The 16,968-nt window shown below is 40.8% G+C and overlaps 1 protein-coding gene and 1 long non-coding RNA gene across 2 annotated transcripts in view; one reads left to right on the top strand and one right to left on the bottom strand.

Moving 5' to 3' along the window:
* Positions 1 to 16,968, top strand: part of LOC310829901 (uncharacterized protein) — a 169,979-nt gene that overhangs the window by 100,859 nt on the left and 52,152 nt on the right. The window contains exon 16 of the mRNA XM_083708914.1: positions 7,614 to 7,740. Coding sequence (XP_083565040.1) covers positions 7,614 to 7,740 — 127 coding nt within the window. The remainder of the gene's footprint in view (positions 1 to 7,613; positions 7,741 to 16,968) is intronic.
* Positions 4,102 to 16,312, bottom strand: LOC310830325. Its single transcript, XR_014557586.1, has 3 exons — positions 16,101 to 16,312; positions 5,793 to 5,938; positions 4,102 to 4,208 (listed from the first exon to the last, which is right to left on the bottom strand). It is a non-coding gene; the product is annotated as an uncharacterized lncRNA (long non-coding RNA).

Below are 16,968 nucleotides of genomic sequence, written 5' to 3'. Positions count from 1 at the left end.
CAGATAACGCTAGTTGGGTTTAAAAAAGCTCTGTGAAAAGGTTGGAATATTGTCTAAAGAGAAAAAGAAGGAAAGAGAAAATAATGTCAATATAAGCTAGGATTTGTGTGAATTTGTTAAATTAGGGTATGGATGATTTCAGGGGAAGCTGAAGGAAGTCTTATAGAAAGAAATCTGCGATAACAAGGTGTAAACTGTTTTATTTTCTTGTTTGTTATGATTTAAAAAACAATAAAAATTATGCAGGAAAAAAAAGCTACAGGCAGAGGGCCTTCTCGGTAGTGGCACCCTCCCTGTGGAACGCCCTTCCAGCAGATGTCAAAGCAATAAACAACTACCTGACATTCAGAAGACATCTTAAGGCAGCCCTGTTCAGGGAAGTTTTTAACGTGTGATTTTACTGTATTTTTGGTTTCTATGGAAGCCGCCGAGAGTGGCTGGGGAGGCCATTATTATTATTATTATTAGAAGCAGAACATGTGAGATCTGTGCTGGTTCCTCCAAGCACAGACCACATGATTCTAACAAGTCTCTCATATATTCCTGTACCAATAATATGGAACTTCCTCCACTGTAACTAAGTCAAGTTTAACTGCCTGTGTTTTCTGGATGATGTGTGTCCTTTTTCTATGCTAGGGGAAGAGGGATGTTTTGGACTCAAGAGAATATATTTTAAACTTCTAAAAGCTTAAAACAAACACAAGCCACCTTTCATCATTCTTTAATCTGTCTTGGTAGAATTGTCAGTAAACTAATGAACTAGTGTTCAGGTATGAAATTTTAGGAGATTAGATTAATCAGATGAAGCATTTCAGGATAACAGATTGGCTCACTGTTGTTTTCTTCCTCGTCCTGAATGTCCTTCTGTTCTCTCATAAAGAGAAAGTTTTTGTTTTGACATTTTCTGATGTTCCTGGTGTAAAGAGAGCTAGTTACAATCTCATCTGTAATAATCATTCTTGTAATTACTAAGTGTCCCTTAGGTAATGTCGCAATAGATTTCCAGAGAATACAATCCAAAGTCTAAACATGGGTATAAAAAACCCTTCTTGCCATTCTAAGCATAGGAAAGCACAGAGGTAGAGGAATGATTTCTGCTGTTGAGTTATAGGATAGGATTTTAATCTGTGAATTGGTAGGGAAGTGTTGTTCATGTCAAAACAGAATATAGAACGGAGGATGGTTCTGAAGCTAAGGTTCATTTTCTAGATAGAAATGAGGGTGTCTGATAGGGAATAATATTTGCCTTAGCATGCTGTTATTTATTGTGTCCATTCTCTTTTATCTGCCACTTATGGTGTGCAAACATACCACGAGTTGCACCATCCATGATCTGTCCAGAATTCCACATGAATACTACCAACCTGGTGATCTTATTGTTGGAGGACTTGCTTCTCACCTCCATTCTGCTTTTGACAAAGAGGACTTCAAAGAAAGACTAACTACCCATCAACTTCTTAATATCTTGTAAAGACTTCATTTGTCAAATAATAATAATAATAATAATAATAATAATAATAATAATAATTTATTTATACTCCACCCATCTGGCTGAGTCCCCCCAGCCACTCTGTAATCAGATGATACCAAAACATTGCCAAGTGCTAAACATGCTTACTTAGAAGCCAGTTCCACTTATTTACTTCCAGGCAGAGGTAGAGGGGCAAGCTCGAGTTGGCTTGGGAAGAGAAAGATGGGGATCTGAATGTGTCACTCAGATGAGAGAGTCTTGTTTTGCTGGTGTGCTCTCTGCCCCCCCCCATATTTCTTTCAAGAATAGTTTAAAAAGAAGACACATCTTAAACTTGCCTAGTTTAAGAGGCAAAGGTCTTTCTGTTCTGAATATTGAAGTTCACCTCTGAAAGTTTGGGGTGAGGGGTCTTAAAAGCTCACCTCTTAGAATGTGGACTTCTAAGAGCCCCAGGTGTTTGCATCCATGTCAGGCTTGACTCAAATAACACTCCTAGTTAACAGGTCTGAAAATGATGAGACATGTCACAGGTCTGAAAATGATGAGAAGTTATCCATTAAGCTAGGCTACCTACTTCTCTGTATTCTGATGCAAGTTTTTTGTTGCATCAGATCAGTACCAGTAGATAAATGTATGTCTATGTTTTGTGCTTTCAAAATATTTTCATCGTCTCTGTTGATATTTGTGTGTTACTGTCAAAGTTTGAAACCCTGTGCTGTTAATGCGGTGCATGCCTCTTTGGTGAAAGCTGCTTGGTGATGGGGGGGGGGGAGAGAATTGCGTTTAATATTTATAGACAGCCCTGGATAATGCATATTCATTTTCATTAGTCTGGGCAAGAACAGATTGTGATCACTGGAAGGTTCTGATCAGTGAAGAAATTGCAGTTAACAGTCACTTGGGAGCAGTAATTAGGGAGGTGTGTGGTAAAGTCCAGAGAAAGTGGACAGCTAAGGTTAAGCTATTTAACCCACTGTGTTAACAATATAGTAGTAGTAATGGTAGTAATAGTACCACGCCCACTCAGGGTGGTTTCCAGCATATACAAAAACATAATAAAACATTAAACCTTACGAACTTAATGCTGAATTTTGTGCTGAATATCAGAACCAGTGGGCTGGTGTCTTTTTTAGGCTAAGAATCTGCCCAGTTTTTATCAGAAGAGTGTCATAAAAGCAGATTTCTTAAATGACATGAATTATCCAAGCAGCCTGAAATATAATTGAGTAATGTAAGTATCAGTGAAAGTGGTATAGAAGTATACAAGTAGAAAAAGGCATCCTTTAAGAGGAAACTGATTTGCAGATACCTGTATCTTAAAGCACAATTTGCAATAAGACGTTGAAGAATTCTTGTGAGGTCCTAATTTTTTAAAAAGAATATTGCATAATGTATCTCCCTAGTATACAGCATGAAATTCTCATTGCAGTGTTGTGCCAAAGAACTACCAGCATATTCTGGCCTTGGCCTTTGCTGTCAAGGAGATAAATGAGAACCCCAAGATCTTGCCTAATAATACATTGGGATTCCACATCTATGACAGTTACTTCAATGAAAGGATGACCTACCGGGTCACTCTGAACCTTCCCTCCACACTTCTACCTAACTACAAGTGCGACACCCAGAAACATCTGATGACAGCTGTTGGGGGACTGGACTTTGATACCTCCCTCCAAATGGCAGACATCTTGGACATCTACAAGATCCCCCAGGTAAGATACCACCTTGGGGACTTCAGACTCATTTACCATCATATTTTGTATCCAGAAAGGTTTTGTATAGTAGAAAAATAGTTGTGATTGACAGAGAGTAGACCTTCCCTCCACAAAAAGTGTTTCCAGTGAAATGCAATGGAGAAGGGGAGAGTGAAATAAAGATAGAGAGTATTGGGATGGACAGAAGGTACTGTGATAATGAGAGAGCACTAACTCATCCCTGCTTCCTCACCACTCCAAAACACGCTTCCACTTTATATTCTGCTAACTAGTGTTTCTCTTAACTTTGACCCATACCTTAATGACTGGAGATTGAAGCTGCTCTCCTGCAAAGCTGGGAGCCTGCAAAGCTGGTAGCTGCCCATGCATTGTGGCACTTGAGCGAGATTCTGTGCAATAGTGGTTTGATAGAGATGTGGGAAGGAAGGGAAGTTAAGACACCATGCAATGAGGAGCTGAAATGCTGTGGTGAAGCAAGGTTGATGCAGGAGAGGAAAGCAGCAGAGTAGAAAAGCAAGACGTTCAAGCTCAAGAAATATAAGGAGGGGGGAAAGCAGGCATTCAGGGGTTTCAGCGCAGGAAACTGGGCATGCAGGGATGGCAGAGAAGGTAGTCAACAAGCATGGGGTGGACTTAATGCAGGCCAGATCTGCCACTCCTCCCAGCTTTCTGTAGCCTGCCTTCCCGAGGCAACTAGCTTATCTGGCCTTCTGTGTTGGCAGGCCGCCAAAGGACATATACATCTTGTCTACTCTTACTGAATATGCTCCATTATTTCCTTTTAGCTCACTTATGGCTCCTTTGCCCCAGAGGATGCTAGTCAAAGGCAGTCTACTTCCTTCTATAGGATGGTGCCCAATGAAGCCCATCAGTACACTGGGATTGTTGAGTTACTTCTTCACTTTGGTTGGACGTGGGTTGGGTTGCTTGCTGGAGATAATGACAGTGGAGAGAGATTTATTCAGGCCCTGAAACCTCTGCTCTCCCAGAAAGGCATATGCTTGGCCTTCTCAGACACAAACCTGAAAACCACATATTTGACTGAGTATTATATCATGTATTCTGACTGGATCCAAATCTATCAAGTTATTATGGAAAGTAAAGCCAATGTTGTTGTTGTCTATGGAGGAACAAAGTCTATGCTTATCTTGCGATCAATGGTAGCACTAGGTGAATTGGAAAATGTGACCAAGACATCTGTGGGCAAGGTGTGGATTCTGACAGCACAACTGGATTTCACAGCAATGACCTATCAAATGAACATCGGTATGCAAGTCTTTCATGGTTCCCTCTCCTTTACAGTTCATTCAAATGTGGTGCAAGGATTCAAAGCTTTTCTTCAGGCACAAAATCCTTTTGAAGTGAATGGAAATGGCTTTCTCAAGCAGTTCTGGGAACAAGCCTTTGTCTGTTTATTTACAAACTCCAATACAGGGAAACAGGCCAGTGGAACCTGCACTGGAGATGAAAAGCTGGAAGATCTCCCTTCGTCTGGTTTTGAGATGAGCATAACTGGCCACAGCTATAGTCTCTGTAATGCTGTCTATGCAACGGCACACGCTTTACATGCCATGTTCTTGTCCAGGACTAAATACGGAGCAGTGGTGCAAGGAGGGATGCAGGAGCTTCTAATGCTACAGCCTTGGCAGGTAATGCCTACACACACACACACACACACACACACACACACACCTGGGCAGTGATATGTAGGACAGTATGATCAGATTCTCTCTTGCTGTGTAGAGAAGCTGCTTGTGGAGGAGTTGCACAGTGCAGGTTCAGACCGCCTTGCTTACAGCTGTTAAGCAGAATGATCCAATCCTGCACTGTGCTGGTCCTTCACAAGCAGCTTCTCTGCACTCAAGTTAAAAGAAGGATCCGAGCCTACACTAAGAGGAGAAAGGGAGAGCTGGCAGGGAGAGGCAGCCAGAGCTGGAGAAGAATGTAGCTGAGGCTGAGGAACGGGGATTGGGAACAGTGAGCAGAGCTAGGGAAGTACTCTTTGGTGCAAGAACCCCACCAGAGGTTTAACGCAGCAAAGCATGAAGCAAACAAAAGCATGGAAATATAGGTTGTTTCATACTCTTGTCTGTAACAAAAGAGACTGGGTAAATCCATATGGCTGGAGGGAACAGCTCGGCCAATAAAGCGAGATGAGCGCTGCAACCCCAGAGTCAGCCATGACTGGACCTAATGGTCAGGGGTCCCTTTACCTTTATATATGAGGCTGGTTACCCTACCATTCTCTTGAAAGAGGGGAGATATCCAGGCAATGATACCTGAAAGCCTTGGATTTTTTTCTCATTGTTTCTTGGTTGGGAATGCATTGAGATTCCCCCCCCCCCCCAGGAAATAATGGAAAACATTAGCTCCCTATGAAAATGCTCACCTTCTGAATTATTTCTAAGGAATGCATTATGTTTGCATTGCACGACCTGCATCCTGGGTGCCAGTACGGAGAGAGATTTGCATTATTCATAATTACTATTTTTATTTCAATGCAGCTCCATCCCTTCCTTAGAAGTGTCTCGTTTAACAGCTCTGCTGGAGAAACTTTATCTTTTAGTGAGAATGGGGAAGTAGATACTGGCTTTGATATTACCAACCTGGTCACTTTTCCAAATAACTCCTTTGTGAGGGTCAAGGTTGGAAGGGTGGATGTGGAAGCCGCCCCGGGAAAGAAAACATCCATTGATGACAACAGAATGGTGTGGCACAGCAGCTTTTACCAGGTGGGGCATAATTCCTATACCTACGAAAGATAGGAAAACAGAATGTTCTTGCACTTATAGATCATCAGTCCAGCACATATGTGGCTCTCCAGCCGTATTCAAAACATTTTCTTCTACACTACATGGGAACATAAGATGAGCTTGCTGGGTCACACCCACGGCCCATCTAGTCCAGGGTAACACCAATGGCCAGTCTTGTCCAGCATCTGGATATAGCATGCATGGAGCTTGGGGCTCTTTCTGTATCAATGTACTTCATGACTTTGTTGGCAAGAAGAAGGTTCCTTGGAGATCAAATGCTAATGCTTGAGTAGGAAGCAGGGGCCACAGAAATTTGTGCACAACTGTTCTTTGTCCCCAACTGTGGAATGAGGAAAGGGGCTTCTTAGATTGGGGAAGAATCAAACAATAAATGAGGGCAAAGGTATAGAAAATCAATTCTCCCAAGGAAGGCTCGTTTGGCCCCTTCCCTACATATCTTTAGGTGTGAGATGAAAATATTCTTCTTCACCTAGGACATTTGCAGATTAAACTGTCTATGGCCTTTTAAACCAGGGGTGGAGGCGGAGGCAGGTATTGCTTTGTTTGTTACTGTGTTCTGCATTTTCGTATATTTTATACAGTCATCCCTTGGTTGAAGAACGTCTTGCAAGTCGAACGTTTTGACTTCTGAACGCCGCAAACCTGGAAGTGAGTGTTCCGGTTTGCAAATGTTCTTTGGAACCTGAACAGCCAACGCAGTTTACGCAGCTTCTGATTGGCTGCGGCCAATCAGAAGCCACTCCTTGGTTTCCGAATGTTTTGGAAGTCGAACGGACTTCCTGAACTGAATCCGTTCGACTTCCGAGGTACGACTGTACTGTAAACTGTCCTGCAATCTTCCGATGAAAGGAGGTATAGAAAACAAATAAATAATAAACCTGGTTCTCAAACTGGTCAACCAGATGTCTGTAGGAAACCTGCAAGCAGGATCTGACCCTAAGACCACATTCCACACATTCTCCACATTTTTAGATCATTATTGGCACTATAGTCCCCTGGACTGCAAGAAGATCAAACCTCTCCATTCTTAAGGAAATCAGCCCTGAGTGCTCACTGGAAGGACAGATCCTGAAGCTGATGCTCCAATACTTTGGCCACCTCATGAGAAGAGAAGACTCCCTGGAAAAGACCCTGATGTTGGGAAAGATGGAGGGCACAAGGAGAAGGGGACAACAGAGGATGAGATGGGTGGACAGTGTTCTTGAAGCTACCAACATGAGTTTGACCAAGCTGAGGGAGGCAGTGGAAGACAGGAGTGCCTGGCGTGCTCTGGTCCATGCGGCCACAAAGAGTTGGACACAACTAAATGACTAAACAACAATTGACACTACACTACTGTCCTCTCCTGAAGGCATAAACTTTTACATGTGCTAAGAATGAAAAATTGGGGGTGGAACAGGTATTGCTTTTGTATATGGGGATAATGGGGGCAGAGCTTATGAAGATAAGCCTCCAATCCTCTTCCCAAATTGAGTCCTCATGCATTCTGTGCAGAACGGGGCTCAAAGATGGTCAGTTTTAGCATTCTGTTTTAAAACCATGGAAAGCAGAAAGGATAATTTGACCCTGATTTTGGAATATGTTGTTCAGTGCTTGCTAGTTCTAGCTAATTTCTGTGTGCTAAACTGTTTATGTGTTTATTTAAATGGGCAGGTTCCACCCCTTTCTGTATGTAACCCAAGTTGCCCTCCTGGTTCCAGTAAGGAGAAGAAGGAGGGGGAGCCATTCTGCTGCTATGATTGTGCCCCCTGTCCTCAAGGCAAGATTTCATCCCAGAAAGGTAGGAAACACTATACACACACACACACACACACACACACACACACACACACACACAGTGGTGCCTCGCAAGACGAAAAGAATCCGTTCCGCAATTCTCTTCGTCTAGCGGTTTTTTCGTCTTGCGAAGCAAGCCCATTGACAGCTTAGCGGATTAGGAAAGGGGGGGGGAGCGGAAAAAAACCGCGGGAACTCGCAAGATTTTTTCGTCTTGCGAAGCAACTCCATAGAGAAATCCGTTTAGCGAAGTGCCTCCAAAACGGAAAACCCTTTCGTCTAGTGGGTTTTCTGTCTTGCGAGGCACCACTGTATATATATATGGTGCTTTTCAAACATATATCATGCTATATTATTTTATAACATTTGTTATGCTGTGAATCACCCTGAGATCTTCGGATGATGGGAAGTATACAAACTTAGTAAATAAGAAAAATAAGGAAAATGAAATGAAATGTCATGTTAAAAGTGTCAGGTGTTCCATTTCCTCAATGCAAGATTTCATCCCAGACTGACCCAGGATATATACCTTTCAAACTTAAGTCATATTAGCAGTTGTGGGGGAAGTTAAGTAAATACAATGGAACCTTAGTTTTCGATTGTAATCCATTCCAGAAGACCATTTGACTTCCAAAACGTTCAAAAACTGTGGCACAAAGGGCGGTCTGCAAATTTACAGAGAAAATTGAGAAAAATACAGTGGTATCTCAACAGAAGCCATTTACTTTTGCGTTTTCGGCATTCGAGTTCCAAAACCTTTGTCAATTGAGAAATTTTAAAACCCAGGTTCCACTTTAATTAGTAATATGTGCATTTTTGTACATATTGTTTGTTCAGAAAACTGTATTGCAAGCTTGAAGATAAGCACATATCTTTCGGGACAACTATCTTTTGGTTCATGTGTTAGTTCAAGGAGTGCAATTTAGATCTTTCCCATTCAAATGGCAACAAAACCAAATTTCTCCTCCATCCTTATTGGAAGTCCATATTAAAAAAAATATGGACTTTGTCCTAAAAAGAAATGTTTTGTCACCTATGTTCTATTATTTGTCAGAGTTTGTAATACAGCAGGCAATACTGAGCTAAGTGGGCCAGTGATGTTACTTTTGGGTGAAAGGTGGTATGCAAATTTAATAAATAGATAGATGAATAAATAAAATGTCATGTTAGAAACCGTGGAAGAAGATAAGTAAATAAATAAATAAATGGAAATATGTTGCATTTCTGAACATATCACCTGATTAGAAAACTGCATCACAAATTTTGGAGATGTACACATTTTGTTGTTGTTTTTTTAATAAATTTTTATTAAGATTTTAAAGGTTACAAGAAAAAAACACAAAAAACACCAAGCATAAAAACAAGCCACATCAAAAGAAAAAAAGAAAAAAGAAAAAGATACATACAATTAAAAAGAAAAAAGAAAAAAAACCAAATCAAACCTTTACATAACTTTCTTTCCTTAGCTTATTTCCTTGACCTCCTCACACCTCTCTTTTTTTGTATTCTAGTTCAATTAGATATTTCAGCAAATCCTTTCCATCTTTGTTTTTATCCTAATAACTTATCTTGATAAACTATACTTTTACATTTTCTTCTTTCACTAATTAACAATCCATTTTTACTTATTCCTTTGTATCATTTCAGCTTAAACCACCTGTCTTCAATCCAACATCCTCCATCTTTATTTTTATCCTAATAGTTTATCTTAATGTTCTGTAATTTTACATTCTCTTCTTTCACCGATTAACAAACCATTTTTACTTTATTTAATCTTATTTCTCATTAAAATTAATATATTTGAACTTGATCTCTCAAAAACATTTCCACTAGGGTCATAAAAATTTCATTCCACGATTTTTCTATCCCTCATTAAATTTTGCAAAGTCTCCATATATAAACTTTAAATTCCCAATCTTCTTCCACCGTCTCCTCTCCCTGGTCTCAGCCTCTGCTGTCACTTCCGTCAACACCAAGCAGTCCATCAACCTGGAAATCTTATATCCCAGGCTCTTAACTCTTCTTCACATCCCTTCTGCCGATCTTCTTCATAATCTTTGATGCTAAAAAGCAGATCTCGAGAAAGCTCCAGCCCAACAATACTTTTATTCCTTCTTAACAGGTCAGCCAGATTTCCATAGTTAAAATTAGGCATTCCAAATCTTGTTTCAAAATTCCTCCAAATCCAAAGGCCCCCAAAACTCCAATCTCCCCCTGACCCAAATCCATGTCCCAAAGTCAACTGATCCCCACATAAGGGGATCTCTCCAGCTTTCTTTTTCCAGACCAGGCCAGGCTCCAATCTTCAAAATCTGGCTTTTTCTAGTTTCAATCATAAAGGGCTTCAACTTGTAATCCTCAATTTGCATCTGTAAGGTTAAGGCTCCCCCTTGTATTGCTTTAAGTTCAACAACAGCAACTTTTTCCTTCTCTGTTTCATCAATTTGTTCGGTTAAAATAGATTCCTGTGCCGGATTCTGGGCAACTTCTGTGTTAATGCCCACTTTTGATCCCAAGATGACAATACTAGTAGCCATGACATCTATCTGTTTATGAAGCTTTTCCAACAGTGTCTTATACAATACAGACACTAAATCTTCCCTAGCCGACATTCTTGGGATGTTCAAGGTCAAAGCCTGGTTTCCCACAGCCCTTATCTTACAGCCGGATTCCTCAGCTCCACTCTTGTAACAATGTTCAAAAGCTCCCTCTAGAGGAAGACAGTTTCCATTTGTAGCAATCCTTTCTGACACAATTCCAAAGGTGAAAATAGTAACAATTTCCAGTTACCTTTTCTTCTTTTTAAACGCAGAAGCGGACAATGGAAACAGTATCTTTCCCTTATAGCTAGCTGTCAAATATGTACTGTTCACCGTCAATGGACTTTTTGCAGCCGGTTTCCAGGTTCAGAGAAGTAATGGTTTAATTTTAAATTTTTCACTTTCTCCTGCAGGCTCGCTGGGTCAGAATTTCCCCCCTCTTCCCCTACTTCCAAGGGAGGGTTTAATGGTTTCAATCAGTGGAATTCTGATCCTTTACATAAAACTTTCCAAGACCTTAGTTAGCGACTACTTTGCTTCAGTCTGTTTACAAAAGGGGAAGGCGGACTTCCTGTTTGAACCTTCCCCGTTCGATGCCAAATTAAAATATTTAAAAATCCAATTTTCCGTTCTACTCATGGGTTGTTGTTTAAAATCCAATTGTCCACAGGGAAAAAAGTCAGCGCTCTCCGACAGCAGCAATGCGGCTTCACTCTGTGAAAGAAGCGGTCGATTCAAAGCACCGCGCCGCTCACCCCACGTCGCTCCGGATTCTCGATACTGGGTCTCCCAGTGAGTAGGGGGGGCGCAAAAGGTGCCAACTGAATCCCAAGTTCACAGGCTTCTTCCGGCTGTGATTTCCAAGGGCCTTCGCCGTGGCAGTTAGACCCTACTTTCCACGGAGCAAGTTCCTCCCGATCGGAGGAGCTCCACCATTGCTGGAGGCGCTAACCCGGAAGTCCGGAGATGTACACATTTTGCAGGGTAACAATACTTTGGTTCATGTGTTGGTTCAAAGAGTGCCATTTTGTTTTTTGTTTTTTTCAAAATGATTTTTATTTAGTTTTCCATCCATAACAAAAAAGACAAGACAATAAAGAAAACATACAACACGTATAATTTCAGGCTCTTAATTTCATGATCCTTACTCTCCCGACTTCCTCATACCTCCCCTTTCTGCATTCTCATGTCGAATTAGTTAATTAACAAATCCCTCCCTTATTTTCAAATTGATTATACAAATTGTTCAGATTCTTCCACTTAACCATTATCGCTATTAACCCCTATTTTTCTCATTCAACATCAATCTAGCATTCACTGATTTTTGAATATTTCTTTAAATAGTCTTTAAATTTTTTCCAATCTTCTTCCGCCGTTGCTCTTCCCTGCTCTCGAATTCTGCTCGTCATCTCTGCCAAGCCCATGTAGTCCATCACTTTCATCTGCCACTCTTCCACGGTGGGTAAATCTTGTGTCTTCCAGTACTTTGCTATAAGAATTCTTGCTGCTGTTGTAGCATACATAAAAAAGGTTCTATCCTTCTTTACAACCAATTGGCCGACTATGCCCAGGAGAAAGGCCTCTGGTTTCCAAAGAGTGCCATTTTGGTAACTTTCCCACTGAAATATCAACAAAAGTAATTTTCACCTTGATCCATACTGGCAGAGAGCCCCCCCCCCAAGGAATGAACCTTGTCTTAAAAAGGAAAGGTTAGTTACCCATGATCTAATCTTTGTCAGAGGCTAAAGTACGGCAGGCGATACTGAACTAGCTGGGCCAGTGATCCGACTTGCCATAAGACACTTTCCTTAGTTCCTGTTCTGAATGTTCAGTAGGACTAGAATTAGCTACAAGGAGAGGATATATAATTTAGTCATTATAATCCCTTGCTCACAGGAGTGAGATTAGGAGGGTATCACACTTTGCAACTTTAAACTTGGAAGCTAAAATAACATTGATTTAACCTTCTAGAAATAATCCAGGATGCTTGGTGGCAAACTGGATTTTCCCTCATATTACCCGTTTTCTCCTCCTTAAAAAGAACAATCATGTACACTTTGTTTTGTAAAGAAATAAAAGTAGTATTTACATAATCTAGTTTTCGAAGCAGCAGTTACAGTAGCAAAATGAAGGCAGGTTTCTAACTGATAAATTACAAAAGTACAAAATCTGAGGCATGACGAAGAAAAAGAGGGAGATGCCCAAGCAGGAAGGAGTAGTATTATAGCTGCCTGCCAAGGCAAACAAAGGAAGTGATCTCACAGAGTCCTCTGCAGCAAAATTTACAGGAAAGTTCTGCGACCTTAGCCACTTCGTGTGCCTGTCTAGCAAAACATGATTTGATGGATTGATTCCAATAATGTACCACACTTGAGTAATTAAGACAAGCATGATATTTATTTGTAGTTACCACCCTTATCCATCTAAACTGGGGAGTTAGTGTGACATCACAGGGTATGCTGAATGGCCCAGAACATAGTGCTAAGCTGGGATTCTCATTCATTCACACTTACACTCAGGTTTGTCTGGAAATACCTGCAAAAATTGTAATTTAACCTTATGAGTTCCATACTGACACCATTAGTAGTTGCTCTCCAACACATCTGAAATCTGAATTGTTTTCTTTCCAGACATGGAAGATTGTGTTGGGTGCACTGAAGACCACTATCCAAACAGAGATCAAACACAATGTATTCCAAAGACCACCAGCTTCCTGTCTTTTAAAGAGCCCCTGGGGATGAGCTTAGCAATGTTTGCTCTTTCCCTCTCTCTCTTGACCGTGGTGGTCCTAGCCATCTTCATTAAACATCGGGACACACCCATTGTCAGAGCAAACAATCGGGACCTCACCTACACTCTCCTCACTTCCCTCCTGCTCTGCTTCCTCTGCCCATTGATCTTCCTCAGCCCTCCAGAAAGAGTGAGCTGCCTGCTCCGTCAAATGGCTTTTGGCCTTGTTTTCACAGTGACCGTTTCTTGTGTTCTGGCCAAAACGATCACGGTGGTTCTGGCCTTTGTGGCCATCAAACCAGGATCCAGAATGAGGAAGTGGGTGGGGAAAAGACTGGCAAGCTCCATTGTGATTTCTTGTTCCCTTATCCAAGCAGGCCTTTGCAGTGTGTGGTTAGGAATCTCTCCCCCATTCCCTGATTCTGACATGCACTCTGTGATGAGGGAAATCATTTTAGGCTGCAATGAAGGGTCAGTTGCCCTGTTTTACTGTGTCCTGGGCTACATGGGCTTTTTGGCCATTGTCAGCTTTGTTGTGGCCTTTTTTGCTAGAAAACTTCCTGAGAGCTTCAATGAGGCCAAATTCATCACCTTTAGCATGTTCTTGTTTTGTAGTGTTTGGATCTCCTTTGTTCCAGTCTACCTGAGCACCAAGGGGAAATACATGGTGGCTGTGGAGATCTTCTCCATCTTGGCCTCCAGTGCTGGCATATTGGGTTCTATCTTTTCCCCAAAATGCTACATCATTGTGTTGAGGCCTGATCTGAACAGCAAGGAGCAATTAATAAAGAGGCAATAAAAAATCCTATCATTTTCATGGGTTTGTTCTACCAAAATATGAACAATATAATTCTCTTTATCAACATCATTAAATTATCTTGTATTTTATGTGTTGCAAATGCTATGTGCAATTTCTTTAACAAAATTCACTGTGGTCCCTCTGAGATAGGAGCCCCTGATCTTGTTTTAAACCTAAGGCTTATCTGGAAAACCAAGAAACTGTTATGAGTACCACAAAATATTGGGGCCTGACTAGAACCTCAAAGGGTAATTGATTAGAAACTGAACAAAAAAACCAATACACTGAGAGGCTTTTTTTTTTAAAGCTTGATCCTTTCTAGGTTATTTTCCTCTCAGTAAGGTTTCAGTAGAGTTGCTACTGTCTCAGAGATTTCAGAACAGTGAATGCCCACTTACTTGGGGTTATGTTCAAGTGCCCACCCATAAATGAAGATTTGATAAGTGGGAAGCACCATCTAAAACCTTTGAATGTCTTCTATACTTCTCTCTCTCCATCCAAATCAAGAATACTGCACCTAAAATACCCACATCTGTTATTTTGGGAGCTGACTGGGGGATGTGTGGGGAAAGTTGCTGCTTCTGCTGCTCTTCTATGCACATTAGCTGTCAGGTGGGGGGGGCTGAATAGCGCAAACAACCCCCTGCTGCACTTCCAGTCTCTGCCCTCACAAGCCATGAGAACTCTCCAGCTCTCTCCCTCCATTTCTGGGTATTAATTAAGTATTTAGTTATTATTCGTGTGCAGTGGGGGATGCCCATGGTTAAGGGCAATATATGCTAGACCATTCCTGGAGGGGTTTTTAAACTTAGAATTCAATGAATAAAAATTTTGGTATTTTTAATGGGTTTATAGTTATAAGATAGGGCAGAATGCTTCTGAATGAATATTTTGAAGTAAAAGCATTTTGAACAGGAGTGAAATTAAGCTCCATTTTAGTAGAAAATATAATACCACCATTCACTACGTTTTAGTTATTACTTCCATATATTACTTCCTCCAACTAGTAGTGAGGGGCTTTTCTATCAGGAACATAAATAGTTGTTTGTGGGAATCTCTCAACCAAGAGTTTGTGCCCCCAACCCAGATCTTGGCATCCAGAGCATTCTCCTTTTTTGATTCCTATTTTTTCGTGCTTCCAACGAAACCACCTACAAAACTCTGTCCTTTTCACCATTACTTCATCTCAGTATAATTGTTAGAAAACTAATGAAGTGGTGTTCAGGAGGGAAATTTTAGGAGATCAGATTAATCTTTTCCACTGGTTGACACTGATAAGAGACTGGCCCACTGTTCTTCTCTTTTCATTGCTGTTAATTTTGCATGCCCTATTGTTGAGCCATAAAACAGTCAGAAAGAACTATAAATGAAACATCAGAAACAGGGTTATTATTATTATTATTGGGCATTTTCAGATGTTCCTGATGTAAAGAGAGCTTGTTATTATCTCACCTATAATTATCACTCTCAGCATGTCTATGTCTCCCTTGGATAATGTCTCAGTAGATTTCCAGAAAATACTAACCAATGTCAAAACATGGGTATTATAACCTCTTCTTGCCATTCTTTACAAGGGAGAGGACAGAGGAGAGGAAGGATTTTAACTATTTTCTTAATCAAGTTGTAAAATAGGATTTTAATCTGTGAATTGTTAGAGAAGTGCTGTTCGTGATAAGGCAGAATATTGTACTGAGGTTGGTTGTGAAGCAAGGCTCATGTGCTGGATGGAAATAGTGCTGTTTGATGAGAAAGAATATTTGCTTCAATATGCTGCTGTTTATTGTGCCCCTTCTCTTTCATCTGCCACTTATGGTGTGCAAACATACCACGAATTGTACCGTCCACGATCTGTCCAGCATTCCACATGAATACTACCATCCTGGTCATCTTATTGTTGGGGGACTTGCTTCTCATCTCTTTGCTGCTTTTGACAAAGAAGACTTCAAAGAAAGGCTAACTATTCATCAACTTCTTAATACCCAGTAAAGACATCAAATGTCAAATGATACTGAAATATCCCCCAGCTCTAACCAGGCTTCCTCAGAAGCTAGTTGCCCTGATTTCAGTGGGATTTACTTCCACTGAAGGGAAATGCAGATCTGAATGTGTCACTGAGATGAGAGAACCTGGTCTTGTTGATGTGTTCTCTCCTCCCCACATCCCAGCAAATCTCTTCCAAGGAGAGTTTAACAAGAGGACTTACAGGTTGAACCTCCCTAGTTTAAGATGGAAAGCCCTTCTCTGTTCTCAATCTTCACCTCAGAAACTCTTTTGTGAAGTGTCTTAAAGTCTCACCTCTCCTTTGAATAACCCCTGATGCTCGAATAACGCCTGATGTTCTCATTCAAGTCAGGCTAGACAATTGCGTTTAATATTTATAGGCAGGGCCTGGATCAGATACATTCAGGCTGTATTCAGCTGAAGGTAGTGATCAGTGAATAAATGTTAGTTAACTGCCAGGAGAAGTTCTGAGGGAGGTGTGAGTTCCAACTGAGCAGTAAAGATCAGGTATTCCCTGAGGGAAATGGCAGGACTAGGGGAAGTTTGAATGAACCCTACATTAAGCCAAAATTCTGCTCAGTTCATACCAGAAGAACATTAGAAACGCAGATTTCTTAAAGGAGCTTGGATGTCCAAGCAGCTAAGAATATAACCTGAGGAGTTTGCCAGTCAGAGGCAGACTGTACCTAGCTGCTCAACTAATCTGTGAGTGAACTGAACAGGAATGGAGGCTTAGGGAAGTTGGTATGAGATGAAAGGCTTTAGATGCTTCTGTCAGCCGCAGCATCTCTTGGGTCTTCAAAAAGTGTTGTCAAGTATATGATGGACCCCAAAGTAAACATCAGTATTCCATTCTTGGGAAGGAGGCAATTCAAATCAGTTCATATTTGAAGGTGAACCTACCAAACTTTCTTTGCTCTAAATAGTTATAAAAACCAAAATTCACATTTCTCCAAATTGTTCAAAACTGTTCTCCAGCCAAACAATGTAAACAAAAATGAATATATGTAGGCAAAGTGTGCATAAAAATTCATATATTAGTGTAACTGGAATAGAATTGGAATACAATGCATTACTTCAGTGGGAAGTGTTCTGTAGATATGAGTATATTGGGGCACAATTTGCACTAAAATATTAAAGAATCATTAAGAAGCAGATTAAA

The sequence above is a fragment of the Podarcis gaigeae genome, assembly GCF_964106915.1.
Source record: "Podarcis gaigeae genome assembly, chromosome: 13".
Taxonomy (NCBI): Eukaryota; Metazoa; Chordata; class Lepidosauria; order Squamata; family Lacertidae; genus Podarcis; species Podarcis gaigeae.
This window is presented reverse-complemented; position numbering and strand designations above follow the sequence as displayed.